This window comes from Helobdella robusta (genome assembly GCF_000326865.2).
Source record: "Helobdella robusta unplaced genomic scaffold HELROscaffold_23, whole genome shotgun sequence".
Taxonomy (NCBI): Eukaryota; Metazoa; Annelida; class Clitellata; order Rhynchobdellida; family Glossiphoniidae; genus Helobdella; species Helobdella robusta.
Genome location: NW_008704216.1, coordinates 2,753,345 through 2,769,008, shown reverse-complemented (window position 1 = coordinate 2,769,008; position 15,664 = coordinate 2,753,345). Strand labels below are relative to the sequence as shown.

At 32.9% G+C, this 15,664-nt stretch overlaps 1 protein-coding gene across 1 annotated transcript; it reads right to left on the bottom strand.

Annotated features, from left to right (window-relative positions):
- Window positions 1–3,974: 3,974 nt before the first annotated feature.
- HELRODRAFT_172470 (hypothetical protein) lies at window positions 3,975–11,192 on the bottom strand (the record flags this gene model as incomplete). The annotated part of the gene is made up of 9 exons (XM_009019128.1): window positions 3,975–4,076; window positions 4,890–5,986; window positions 6,461–6,596; window positions 7,459–7,524; window positions 7,753–7,955; window positions 8,291–8,575; window positions 8,891–9,010; window positions 9,212–9,260; window positions 10,920–11,192. 9 exons carry the CDS (start codon window positions 11,190–11,192, stop codon window positions 3,975–3,977), a joined length of 2,331 nt encoding a protein of 776 aa, XP_009017376.1.
- Between the last annotated feature and the right edge of the window lie 4,472 nt (window positions 11,193–15,664).

The following is a 15,664-nucleotide window of genomic DNA, read 5'->3' as shown; positions in this document are numbered from 1 at the left end:
GTTTATTCAAGATTTTAGATCACCGGAAATTTTTATTTTATATTAGATTTATGCCCTTATGTCGTAATCAGTAAGCTTTTCATTTTGAAAAAAAAATCGCAAGTTTCTGATGTTTGCCTGTTCATATAAGAACCGTAAAACTGGTAAAAAATGTGAACAATTATTCACGAAAAATAATTCGAAAAATGATAACCGCAATATATTTAACCTCGAAATAGTTTCACACCACGTTATCATGCTAGTTGTCCAATCTGTTATCTTTTAGGTATTGTACACCCTTTGTTTACTCAGCAATTATTAAGATGTCTGCCCTGCCATAATGAAAATATTGTTCATATTGTCATTTCGATGCTGCTTATTCACTTCGTCATCATGTTATCAAAAACTAATTGTTATCCTCTTATTAGATGTTCTTTCTATTCATCCTGTTTTTCACTTTGCCATTATGTTATCAACGACATGTTCTTAGCCTATTGTTACAAGATGTAACTCGCGTCGTTGTCATTGAGATGTTCATCCTGTCATCATAAAATATTGTTCACCGTGCCATCGTCAAATGTATTTCACCCTCTCATCATGAGATGCTGTTCATCTTATTGTCCACCCTGATGTCAATGAGATGTTGTTCACCTGCCATCATGAAATATTGCACACCCTATCATTGAGATTGTGTTCATCCTGTCATCATGAAGTCTTGTTCATCGTGTTGTCATTGAGATGTTGTTCATCCTGTCATCGTGAAATGTGGTTCACCATGTTGTCATTGAGATGTTGTTCATCCTGTCATCGTGAAATGTGGTTCACCATGTTGTCATTTAGATGTTGTTCACCTTGTCACTGAGGTCATCTTGTAAATTCACTCTATCGTCATGAAATATTGATGGGATGTTTATTCTGTTGTCATCGAGATGTTGTTCACCTTGTTATTAAATATTATTTTACAATGTTGTCGTTGAAATTCTCGCCTTGTTGTCATTGTGATATTCAGTCTGTCATTATGAAATGTTCATCTGGTTGTCCACCCTTATGTTAATGGGATATTGATCGCCTTGTTGTCACTGTCTCACTGATGTGTTGTTCGCTTCGTCATCATACTTCATGTTGTTACTGATTTAACGACTTCTCATTAAGCCAAATTATTTAATCAATTCGGATTTTTTATAAAAACGACCATCTAAATAACTTCGTCATTAATATGAAAAGATTGAACGTTTAATAGAGTCAGCTTAACTAACGAATAGAGCATAATAATAAAAAAAGATTTTCCTATATTCCACTGGATTTTTATCTTTAAATTTTTATATTCATCTACATTTCAATTTGGTCATCCAATGATGAAAAATTTTCACTGGTTCAAACCTTTTGCGAAGATTTTCCAAAAAATATAATTTTTTACGCTCATTCCAAAAATTTATCTTGCAAAATTGTTCCACTAACTTCCTTATACTGTAGAAATTATAAATTGATAGTGAATGTAATATCTAGTTTGCAACTAAATTGTCTGATATGATATTCCACTTGTTGCTGAAGCAAAGAAGTCATTTCCGTTTCATAATCATTTGATACCGAAATAAAACATTCAACTTGCTCTGAACCTCACTTGCAACTCAACAAAATGTGATTTTCATTTTGAATTTTGAACATTCAAAAAAATGTTTCTATCTCTACCATTCTGTTTCTGTCGGTGTCGTTATAAAAAATTAAAAAAGAAGAATAAAAAATAACACAATTTGCCTCAGTAGTAATAAAATATCAGTTAAGCTGTGGAATGTAATTTGGGAAACTGAAGTAGACAAGTTTTTGAAGTTCAACAAAACACGTCGTGGGTCGTGGGTCGTGGGATCGTGAAATCAGGTGTGCTCTGAACATAAAAAATAGAACAAAAAAATTACACGAAACAAATGAAATAGTGATGTCTACTTACAAATTTTTCTCGAAGAGTATTTAGTATCAGATAAGTTTTTTTTAGTGTGCTTTTATTTTATTATTAATGCTATTGTTATATTATAATCCCCATAATTTTAATAATCTTTTAGTATTATATTAACTTGAACTTAGCGGGGATAAAGTGGGTGTTTAGGGAAATCCCGAACAGGTATTCAGGTGATCATACAGGGTGATCATACATTCAGAAGTCAATAGTTTGTAGTATGGCGACCAGCGTTGATCAATCATCCGTGAGAAGATACGCATGCTTTCACGTCAAAAAACGTAAGTACATATTGCCGACATTTTCATTCATTATTTAAATTTACAATACGAATTTTGCAAACGGTGGTGGCAGTTGCACCGATCGATATCAAACACTACTACTTAAACATATCGATGGTCAAAGATGGTTTTGCATTCGAACCATCACGATACAACGCACATTGTCATTTGGGCCACTTTTGCCGCTTGATATTTAATTATCCATTGTTTGTTAATTAAAAATTTTAATGGACAGTTTAATGTGTTTTAATAATAACTTTTTTAATTTTCCCGACAGATTTTTATCTCAATCGAAAGAACTCCGACAGATGATCCTTTGGATTTTAATTATAGTACTTTCGGACACTTGAAATTTAATTTAGATGTTTTAAAATTTGTTTTAAAGTTACGTTCAATTATTATTATTTCTTATTAAAAACTGTTTGTAAATTACTAAATATAACCAATTGATTATCGATTAAACGTTATTATCATTCTATTGAATTGTGTTTCTGATATTGAAAAATAAAATAAATTCATTTGAGAAATTTTATTTCAAATTTTATTTTAAAATATTTCAAAATGCATCGAGTTTAAGATTTTCAAATTAGTCGTAGTTTTGAGACAAAACGTTAACGAGTAATTATTTTTTATGCTGGTTCTGTTTCGCAGTGCATTCAGTGACCTGGATCGAGTATGACGAAAAAATCCTCACCTAGCGCGTGATTGTGTGCGACGAGTAGCTGGGCACGCATTCATTTAGACTGATTCTGAACTTTGCAAGAGTGTATAAGATAACCCATTCATGGATATTAAACATAACAAGACCTCCACTTTGTGAGAAATGTGCAAAACTAATATTCCAATGTATTAATAGAATGTCAAACATTTAGCGAAAGCAGAAAAAATCCAAATTCCAGAAAATACTCAACTTTTAAAAATGAAAACATAGTAAGCCTAATATACATTAAGGAAATAAACATTTTCAACTACATCTAATTGTCACGCTTTTCAAAAGATTCACAACAAAGACCAAAGGTGTAAACATAGCCTATCAGAGCTAAAACGCCGTTAAACTGCAGAAAAAAGATTTGAACATTGACCTGGAAGCATTTGTGTCATCACAAAATGGCAATGAATAATTTCCTTTATAAAATATTGTTACAGACGTGAGGTTGAGATGGAGACTGATTGATAGGAATTGCTAAGCTTGTAAATTAATAAGAGGGTTGTAAATTCATTTACGGACGTGACAGGCACATTTACAAACACATCGGTATCTGTAGAAAGAAGACGACAGGAAAAAGAGAGCGAGAAATAAGTTGAGTGGTACGTTCAACTCAGTTTGCGTTTGAAGTAGTGTTCATCTATCGGAAATCTTGAACCTACGGATAAACGAACTCTTGACTATCGTTGGAAGCTACAGCACGGTGGTGGAGATGTAGAGATTATTTAAGTTATAGCATCGGTGTTGGTAGTATCGAGGTCGAGGAGGTTACAACAATATAATAATTGTGTTACATTAATGCTGTTTTCACTTCCAGTAAAGTTTATTATGAAAAAATACAATAGAGAAACATCAGTACAAAATATGTTAACCTCTCTTGTCTAATAAAATTTTTCAAGTACTTTTTATTAAAAGAGGAGTTTTTCTTTTTTATCATCTTCCTGTTTCAAATGAGGACGATAGTGAATGCGAAGACATCGTGTTATTAACGTTTAATCAGAACTAGCTGTCTACGCAGCCTGTAGATTGCCTAAGTGAATATGCGTGAATCTACGCGTCATACAATTTGCACGCAATAGGCGAGGTTTCCACGGCATTCGAATCTCGTCTCTGCAACTACCAGGTGAGGCGTCTCAACCATTACGCTTATATATGCTATCTAAATGCAATTATATTATCAAATATTATCAATAATTTAAAAAAAAGAACAATATTAGTAGTTGCATTATTATTATTACCGTTATTATAAAAAAGTTATATTAATAACATTTGGAATGAGAATAATAATGATAGTAAATGTATTATTGTTAATATTATTTATAAATAAAAAAATGTTATAATTATTACTAAGGTTGTTGTTATTAATATTTTTACTACTGGCACAAACATACAGCAAAAACACCATGGATTGTAAATCATTCCATACTGTTATCTTTGGTGTTCAAATCATTCCAAACACATCATTCGCATTTTTTCCCTAATATTAAATAAAACTTTAAGGATTCAACAAAAAAAAAATCACGTACCGGGTTTGTTTTAACCAACAAAATATATGAATTGTTCTTAGAATTTTAAAAACTAAAAAAATAAAAACAATGTCTGTCCTTCATTAGTCGCATTATCATGTTTGATATATTGTCATCATCCTTATAATTACGTCGTCATCACATCAGACACGTGGTTATCATCGCAATTGAATCATCACATCTTATCAGGTGCACACCATTCACTTTCAATGTTTTAGCTAAGAAATTTTTAAAAAGATTTTTTTTTACATAAAAAAGCTTCACTTGTCTTTCAAATCACATGTCTTATGAAAACATAATAGATCATACAGCAAGAATATAAAAAAAATTACTGCCTCCATTTTGAGACAGTTCGATTTTTAAAACTAGCATCATCAGAGCATAACTTCTTATTATAATTGACGATTACAATCGTCTTTAAAACTTTGCAAAGTATCATTCGGCACCTCTATATCGAGAATGAATGAATTATTAGTTACATCACATTCACTTTTAATGTCGTCAGAATTCATCTCATTATCAATGTTTATATCATTATAATGGATACCAAAATTCACTTTTGCAACTTCATCTTCTTCTGTTTCAGCTGGTGGAATGATTTTCACTACGTGGGTGGACTGCATTGGTTTCCCGCCGTCGCTGACCCACTGCACCAGTGCTTCTAAATCCGCCATCATCGTAAATTTGAATTCATCACGTGGAGCAAAGCAGTTAAAAGACGGATTGATGCTCTCAAATTCAATGGCAGTATTAATGCCGTTGGGCAACAGTAGGATGCGGTTGTTCTCGTTGAAGCAGATGTGGGCACGTTTCGGCAATTTTATGCTTTTCGCAGGCTTGTTCATTTTTTGCAGCTTCGTGAATAGTTTCGTGAGGGAACTTGTCTGGAAAGTTTCATTGCTGCTGTTGGAGTTAACTGGAGATGATGCTATCGTCGATTGGTTTTCTGAAGATTCGTTCCTCGAGGACAAGTTTGTGAATTGATCTAAAAATCCAGAATCAAGTCTGCCGTTGTTGTTCGTATCCACTGATTCAATTCTATCATGTTGATTTAAAGAAGTGTCTTCTTTTATTTGTGTACTTTGTTGAAAGTTGTCGTTCTTTGAAACGCTATAAACATAGTTCCGTGTTAATGGTTCGTCGTCTCCGCGCATCTTGTTGTAGCGGAGAAATATCTTTAGGAAGAGATTGCATTGGCTGTTTGAATGATCGTCGGTTTCTATATAAAGTTTAAAATTATCAAAACTAGTCTGATTGTGCATTGCCAGCAAGTAATCACAGTTGTCTATGATCTCACACGCCTCCTTCATTTCCACACTTTGTTGTTCCTTTCTAAAATAGTTCAAGACGGAGGTAGAGATTTTTGAGACAACCCATCTTACGTTGCTTCTTTTTTTCAAAACATCGGAGTTGACGAGAAGGACGTTGACGAAGCACTCACTTTGCAGAGTTTTTGATGTTTCATTGATCATTTTTTTGATGCTGTCAGATAAGTTAGGCTCGGTTAAAATGACCAGGAGTAACCTCATGTGAAATAGTCGTCCTGAAACATACGTTAAAATTAATGTTTTATATTTTTTCAATTTTTATATCATTATAAATACGCAAACTTAGGATTATGTTTTTATTGTTGTTACAAGTTTTGTGGCCAGCATTTTAAAAAATATTTTTTACCAAAAAATTTTGTTAGCGATAATTTGTTGAAGACTTTTTTTTATAACGAGTAAAACATTTATTATTAACGTCAAAACTGACATTAAGTTAGTTGTAAATTAAATTGCAAGTTTTAAATTAGTTAATTTATTTTATATCTGTATAATAAAATTTTACTAGCTATAAAATATTACAAAACTAGAAAGAACGTCATTAATGAGCGTCTCTAGACATTGCTGGAGCATAAACGTTCATGAGTCATTAAAAACATCCATTACGTTAGCTAATAACCTGAATAATAATTTTGATAACCATTTAAATGTTAACAAACGGATGATAATGATTTTCATTAATATTTTCTCACTTATAAAATCCCAGTAGCAGCAAACGAGTACGAGAAACACGAGAAAGAGCGTAGGCAGAGCTATTCCGAGTACAATGCCAATTAGACCCGCGTAAGAAAATGTAGATGATTCTGAACTGGTCCTCACAGGAAGGGCCTGTCGATTTGTAGAGGCCAGTGGCGTGGTTGTTGTGGTTGTCGTTGTTTCTGCAAATGTTAATTCTTTTGTGTGTGGCGTGGAGTTATTTCATTACACCGTTCTAGTTAGATGATCATTTATATGACTTGGAGAACATGTTACAAATTTACACTTGTGCTACGGCAGACAACATGGTTGTAATATGCACCGTTTTAAAGTTGCAGTGACCTGGTTCGATGACAAACTGATTCACTCCAATCATCCAATCATAATCAATATTTTATGATATGTCATTTTACAGGTATTCATGCCAGCTGATTGTAATTCGTTTTCCATTGCAACAAAATCGTGTGGCAAATCGTAATTGGAAAAATGTAGTTTTGATAGTTTTAGATTAGGGTTAGAGTTAGACCAGTTTAAATTTTTTACACATGACCTAATCTTTGTCTTACACGGAAGAAGACAACAGCATTGAAAACGCAAAGCATCTATATACACAAAATGTATGTATAATATATAAAAATAAATTTAAAGTTTTAACCGATAACAAAAAACTCGAAGGTTGTTTCTGTGCAGCCCAGCAGCCTGCCATCACACTCACAGAAAACTTTCGGATAAAGCTGAATAAAGTTCAGAAAGTAGTTAAGCCGGTTGTTATTTGCATATTTCAAGTGCAAAATATAGTAACACGCTAATTTTTAAAAACCATTTTCATTGCCAACTAGATTCAAAAGTGACATTTTATTTAAAAGTTACAACATTTTGTTTTAAAAATTAAATTATGTTATACGTGTTAACTGTTGAAAACATATTGAAATAGTGTAACACCATGAGAAAATTTTTGATGGATAATTTCCACGTGTATTGGAGGAGCACCTACCGTGGCAAGGTATTCCCCAGGCACCACACTTTCGTACGGAACACACATCTTCTTGTCGAATGCTGCCTGGAATTACAAATTTCCACCACTTACAGGCAGTTATTTTAATTAAAAAAAATTTGGCGTTATATAAGTTGGCAAACAAAGACTGCAGGTCTTGTCACTTTGAAATCGCTAAATCATTTATAAAGTTTAAAGTAACTCGATCAGATTACAAAAATTTTGAATTCTTTGTTGATTGAATATTTCTTGGAAATAAAAATTTCAAGTGAGCAAAAAAAAAAAACATTTTACTTTGATATCAGATACGTCGTAATCTTTTATGTAACTGTTGTCACTGAAATCTCTTACGTCAAATTTCAGTTTGCTGATAATATTAATTCGATAGGATGTGAAGTTGAAGGCAGGTGGAGCTCCGAGGAAGCAGACCTTCAGGCTGTTGGAAGACAAATTTTGGTTCACCCACATGGAAGCCACCCACTTTTGACTGCACCCATCTTCAAAATTTTGAAAGTAAATTTGACATCAATATTCAAAAATTCAGTTGCTGATATTTAAATTCAAAATATTGCTCTGTAGTTACAAAGCGTTTTGATACCCCATCTGAATCAATTATGAATCTCAAATCTGAGGAGTTCACAGTCTTTTATCACGTCACGCTTTTATTAACTTTACATGTTTGTTTGTTTGTTTGTTTGCTTACTTTTTCTAGTAACGAATCAAAAAAAAATATAATTTTCAACCGTTTGGTTTTTACACCAAGAAAAGGATTAAATTTAAAAAAATTTGTGTTAACTAAGGCCATTTAAAGATCAGCACACAACGTCATCACCTTCAACATTAGTTGTAAACAGTCCAACGCTGAAACTCAGTTGAGCCACCGATTTCTCGCCTTTGCTCGGAAGACTTTCAACTGTTATCGTATATCGAGTAGCTGGGAATGGTACGATGCACGTGTGAGATATCCACAGGCCGTCATTAACTCTGCGATGATCTTTTTCTGATATTGACATCCGGAATGTTCTCAGGATTTGTTTCAGCTCGGATTTTTTTGCAAAAATATCATTGTATACAAAGGAGGCGTTCAACAAATATCCTTTTAGAAGGGTGGTCGAATCTGTTTTAATGGGTCGAGAAACGTTTCATTTTATGTGCTCCAATCAACAACAAATTATAAACAAATAAAATTAAAGTTTTACAAAAATTCTTCTAAGCAGGGATTTTGACAAGAAATTTTTTTTAAATTAAAAAATTAGTAAAATGACAAATCGTCAATTGTTAACAAATAATACACTTATGTTTTTATTTTAAAAGATGAAGTTACCATTTAAAATGCCATCAACAGCATTCTCACACATCCATATTATAATCACAACAATCCTTTTCATGTTAATCAGTTGAAACAAACACCATTGTTCATTCCACGACTTACAGGAATCTGCAACTTTCCAGGTGATGTTGAGATATTTGTGATTCTCCTTCGATAAGAGGTCAACAGTGAGGTCCAGTGGCTTGTCAGGATATGCCAGAACACTTTCATTAAGGCTGACCGCTGTTGTTGTCAACAATTTTACAAAAAAACTTTATAATGTTTTTATTTTTGTATTTAATATATTATTAATAAAAAATTGGTGTTTATTGAACACAAAGCGCAATTGTAGCAGAAAACGCATATGTTTAAACAACCAATTAAATTGCAAAATTGCCAAAAAACATGTGTAAAATATAATGTGACAATGGATATAAAATTAACCCCAGCTTGTGTCCAGGCCTTTTATATATTCGCATTTTGGCTCTTTCAACTATAAAAATAAATTTAATATTTTCAAATCAATCGTAAAATCAAATTAACTGAAATAATTGTTATGAAGAACATGAATGAATTATTGTAGCACACCACCTTGCTTCGTGACGTCACGATAATTGTTTCCATGCCATTGGTCACCGACTTGGCTCAGCTATTACGCGATGGCAGGGTTCGAATACAAGCCTGACCGAAACTCAAAGATCATCATACGCGGATGATGCGGTGCTTGCGCGTGCATACGCGATGTGTATGTGCGTCGTGTGGCGTACAAAGTGTGCAGCAGTACAGGCTTAAATATGAGTACAGAATAAAAAACATGCAAGCTACTCTGCGTGTTACTACTGAGTTTCATTATAAAGAATAAAAAAATATCTTACATACTCAACTTTATAGGACCTAATCACAACGCTCAGTATGTAGAAATTAATATAATAACATTTTATTCGCGCGTTATATGAATAATGTTGATTTTGATGATTTCGTAAATTATTCGTAACTTATCAGTTTTTACGTTGCAAAAACTTAACTAACAAATTGTCCTAAAAGTACAAATTTGAAGTTCAATATATGAACAGATATGAATGATGTCTTATATAAACATTTTCTAATTTCTCTTTATTCACTAAAAAATCAAATGTTACAGCATGCGAAATAGCAAAAAATTTAACAAAGTGACCAACACAAACGAAATTAAGTAAAGTTGTGAAGACGAGGCAGGCCCTACGTGTGTAAAGTTAACTATTGACTTCTAATGGGAAAGTGAATAGACGCAAAATAAATAATATATGTACTTATATAATTATATATATACATATATATATATATATATATATATATATTATACGTCTTATATAATTATATATATACATATATATATATTATACGTCAAAGTTCATCTTGACAAAGTCAATATTTCCCTATATATACAGCAAGGAGCACTGATGATGATTCATTCGGAATCGAAATATGGCCTTATTTGCAGCATGAATTCGAAAAATAATTTTATTTTGAATTTTAATAAACTAAACGTTCACCAAAAAACTTTAGTGAGAAAAATTGAAAAAACGAACTACAAACATATTAGCGCCAAACATTCGGTAGAATTTATAGAATATTGTAAAAATTATATATATATATATATATATATACAACAAGAAAAAATAAACAAATTATGGTTGTTATTGACTTTTAAGATATTTTAGTTGTTTTGGAACGAATATTTCTTAAGTACTTATCAGATATATGAATTAAACTAAATCGCCCCGGTTTATGATCTCCTTCTCGTTCTCACTTAAACACTCTTTTGCTAAATTTGCGTTTATTTTGCTGGCCCTTTTCTCCGGAAGTCTCTGCATCCTTCTCTAACTACATCTCCATCACTTACGAAGTTAAGAGCCGATCTAAAAACCCATTTGTTCGCGAAAATAGCGCTAAACAAACTAATTGATTGATTGATCGATCAATCGATTGAATGATATGATTGATTGATTGATTGATTGATTATTGATTAATTGATTCATTGATTCATTGATTGGTCGATCAATCGATTGAAGGATTGATTGAATGATTGATTGAATGGTGGTGTAGTTAGTCCCATCACCTATGGTACCAAAAATTAAAACTAAAATGTTTATAACTATTTGGCCCTTTTTACTTGCTGCCTGTAGCTGTCGTATAAATTGCAAGGCTGCCAGATGGATTCATCTCCTGGGCACCGTTCCTTGTTTGACGTCGTTGCATTACTCTCATTCAAGTAATTTACATTTTGGTCGTTATTGTCATAGTCGTCGTCGTCGTTGTTTGAGAACGTTAGGTTGAAACCTTCCAGGTATATTTCACTGGTCTCAACCGTCTTTGATGAAGTTGTGAAGAGGATGGTGATAATGATGATGATGGCGGTAGTGATGATATTTTCACCTTTAGTCATTTTGCTACGATTTGTTGGATATGTTTAAACCAAATGAGGAATTTGTTTAATCCAGTATTGTTTTGTCTTGTTGAGGTTGAGGTTGTCACATGGTGGCGCATTAGCAAGTTCATCGAAAACACTTTCAAATGCTGAAATTTTGTAATAGCTCTTAATTTAGTAACATTTCAGTGCTTGTTGTAAAATATTTAGTTTAGAACTTAGCTGCGAAAAATAAAAATGAAAAATTTCAAACATTTTAAAACTGTTGACGGCCATTCATTATTATATGGCTCATTCACGTGCTGTTCATCGAACGACACAGCATGTGAATGATGAAACATTTTATTATTCAGCTGTTCTCAGAAAACAAGGGAAATTTTTACTTGCGTATTTTATACGTGTAAATAACGTTACGATTTGTTACGTGCAATTAACTGAACATTCCTCTGTGATGGAGTGCGCGTGTGCTTGCATTAAATTGTTTTGCTGTCTTCTTCCATAATTGCGTAAATTGTACTTCAGCTATTAATCTAATTGTTTGGTTGAGTGATTCGTGATGAATCATTTTTACGTACCTTTCCAGTAGAATTAAAAGTTATTTAGTGGCGCATGGTGCTATATTGGACATGTTCATTTTCAGCTGGCCTGCTGGAAGAACAACTGAGGCAACCGTTGAAACGGTGCAAGTTTTGATTCGTTTGTGCCTGGAGCACGTGATTTGATTGGTTAACTTATTCTACCATCTGAACTAAATTGAACCTAATATTATAAAGTCCTTATATTTAAATAAATAATTTCAACGACTAGCACATTTATAAAAGCGATTCACAAAGCAGATTTTGTTCGATGAATGGGGAAACAGAGGGAGCATAGCAGTTTCGGTTATGAATAATATGAATAGTGGCATGTCAACGTGAAAATTTTCTAAAGCGAGAAAAATGAAAGGCTCATAAATTAACCGGTTCAAGTTTATATAATGAGACTGTTGGGAGTTATTGTGAAATTTATCCACATATTACAAAATTGGTTAACAAGCCACTACTAATTTGTCGGGACAATGATGATTTCATAAATTACATTGATATGAAATTATTTCATGGAATACCGGTATATATTCACATCAGAACTGGATTGTTGTCAGATGCTTCCTCCAAGAACCTCACGCCATCTTCCACTTCATTCCACACACAGATGTTCAAACCAATCCATCCTGTAAGCTGATGATGGAAAGCAGGTGCACGTTGAATTTCATGATAAGTTGTGACTACAAAAACTCTAAAAAGTGCTTGCTCTTGAGAAACGTTTCGCCAACAACCAACCTCAGTCACGTCCTTGATGGGTGCATGTTTGGATGTTCCAATTCAACCATCAAAATTAATACCGTTTAAACTATTCATTTACGTAGAGACTTAGCGGGTATTAAAAAGATGGACATTTTATTTAAACTTTTTATAATCAAAGTGCTATTGAAAATAATATGTAATGTTGAGTTTGTTGGCCTCTGCCAACCTGCCTCTTGTAATGTTGACTGCGAATTTGAATTTCAGACCATTTTATAAAACGAACTTACATTAACAATTACCTCGATAAATTTTTTTTTAAATTTTGCAAATCTCTTCAAAACTTTTCAAACAGCTATTTTAAAATATAAACCGAAAATGAGACAATTTTTCGAGATCGGATGCGTTGTTTTCATTCGTTTTTTATGGACTTGGGTCCATAAAATGAATCTATCGAGTTTCTACCAATACATGCAATTCACAGCAATTACCTCATTTCATTTGGTATCGAGATTTAAAAATTTTAAATCAACAAGCATGCAGTTTTTCTAAATTGTTTTATATAAAATATTACTATTTTTGTGGTTATGTTATAATATTGCACATACAGTTAAACACACATGAGCGTATATTTAAAGTCGTATATATATATATATATATATATATATATATAGGTTAATAATAAAATCATTTCATATGTGTATGTATGTATGGATGTATGTATGGATGGATGGATGGATGATGGATAGATGATGGATGGATAGATGATGGATGGATGGATAAATGGATGGATAAATGGATGGATAAATAGATGGATGGATGGATGGATGAATGATGAATGAATGGATGGATGGATGATGGATGGATGATGGATGGATGATGGATGGATGATGGATGGATGAATGGATTAACGGACGGATGAACAGGTAAATGAATGGATGGATGAATAGACAAATGTACGGATAGACAAACTAATGAACAAAAGGATGTAAGGAGTAAGTAGCAGACACATCACAGACACATCACACAACCAAACCATCCAACTCTTACACGCACGCATCCAAGACTCATACGAACATGTACAAACATTTCATAAACAACTTGCACACCTTCACACACAACACAGAGTTGTGCACATGTTTAACGCACTTGCACAAACAAACACCAACTTTTACACACTTCAACAGTTTAGCACACACACACTCACACACACACACACTCACACACACACACTCACAGTACGCCAAATAATAAATCAGAATTTGAAACAGACATGTAAACACTGAATTGAAATGAATTTCGTTCGTTCATTTCTCCACTTGTCATTTCTTCGTCCGTTCTTTCGTCCGTTCATTCGTTCGTTCGTTCGTTCGTTCCTTCGTTCGTTCACTAGATCATTGACTCACTTGTTAGGTAGTTTGTTGGACCAGGCAGACGATTTTTTGCTCTCCTGCCTTGACTGGGTTTCATCAATTTTTAAATGCGAATGAGTTCAACAAAAGTCGAGTGGTATGTTTTTAGGGAGCAATTCAGTTAGAAAAATTCAAACAAGTTGAAATAATTTTAATAAATGATAATTATTATCGTCAGATGTTTTGCCTACAAATGTTTGTGAGTTTTCACAAGTTTTTTCTTGTATGCTTGCCTGTTATGTATGTGCATGCACTCAAATGTGTGTGTGTGTTGTGTGTGTACGTGTACTGAAGTAAGTGTGCATGTGTGTGCGTATGTGTGTGTAGATGCGTGTATATGTATGTGTGTGTTGCGGGCAGACTGGTATGTGAATCAATTGAAATCCCTGAAGAGACATTAAGATAGCTTTCAAACAAATGTACGAACATCTAATGTGCTCTGTTCTGCTGTCAGTTTGTGCGTGTGCGTGTGTGTGTGCGTGTGTGTGTCTCTGTATGAATATATGTCTGTGTGTTTGTATATCTGTGCTTTTGTTTGTATATATATATTTCTATATATATATATTGTATATATATATATATATATTGTATATATATATATAATCTATATTATACATACATATATATATATATATATATTCTATATTATACACCTTTCTATTGTTGTGCACATACACACATGTATATGTATTTTAAATAAAAGTTTACACACACACGCACGCACACACACACACGCACAGACACACACACACATATATATATATGTGTTGAAAATATTGTTTAAAGTATCTTAAGTATCCATCCATCTATCTATCCGCCCCAATATTTCTTTAAAAGAATTTCATTTCTCTGCACATGAACGCATATGAACTCACTTCACGTGTTTTTATATGCCTGTTTTCCTGTGTTTGTTTGTCTGTCTTTTTGATTGTTTGCTTGTTTGTTTTTCTGTTTGTTTGTTTATGTGTGTATGTTTATGTATTAGCACTTATGTGTATATACTTTTATGTTTGAATATTTTATATGTTTAGTGTGGCTGTAAGTTTGTATATTTGTATGATTGTATGTTTTGTATGATTGCATGTTTTATATGTTTAGTGGGGTTGTATGTTTGTATATTTGTATGATTGTATGTTTGTATGATTGTATGTTTGTATGTTTCGTGATGATGAGTGAATGAGATAGCTGTGTTTGTTATAGATATGCAAATAAGTTGCTATTAAGCAAGTGGGTTGGTGGAGATGTTTGTTTGTAGTTATGGTGATGGTGGTGGTAGTTGTCGTTATCAAGTGGTTATTTGTTATTATTGTTTGTTTGTTTGTTGGTTTGTTGTTTTTTTGGTTGGTTGGATTGTATAGTTGGTGGGTTTGTATGGCTGGTTGGTTTGTATATTTGTTTATTGGTAGGTTGATTTATATGTTTTTTTGTTGGTTGGTTTGTATGTTTGTTTGTTGGTTGGTTGGTTTGTATGTTAGTTTGTTAGATGGTTTGTATGTTTGTTTGCTGGCTGGTTGGTTGGTTTGTATGTATGTTTGTTTGGTTGGTTGGTTTGTATGGTTGGTTGGTTTGTATGGCTAGTTGATTTGTATATTTGTTTGTTGGTTGGTTGGTTTATATGTTAGTTTGTTGGTTGGTTTGTATGTTTGTTTGCTGGCTGGTTGGTTGGTTTGTATGTATGTTTGTTTATTGGTTGGTTGGTTTGTATGGTTGGTTGGTTTGTATGGCTGGTTGGTTTGTATATTTGTTTATTGGTAGGTTGATTTATATGTTTGTTTGTTGGTTGGTTTGTATGTTGTTG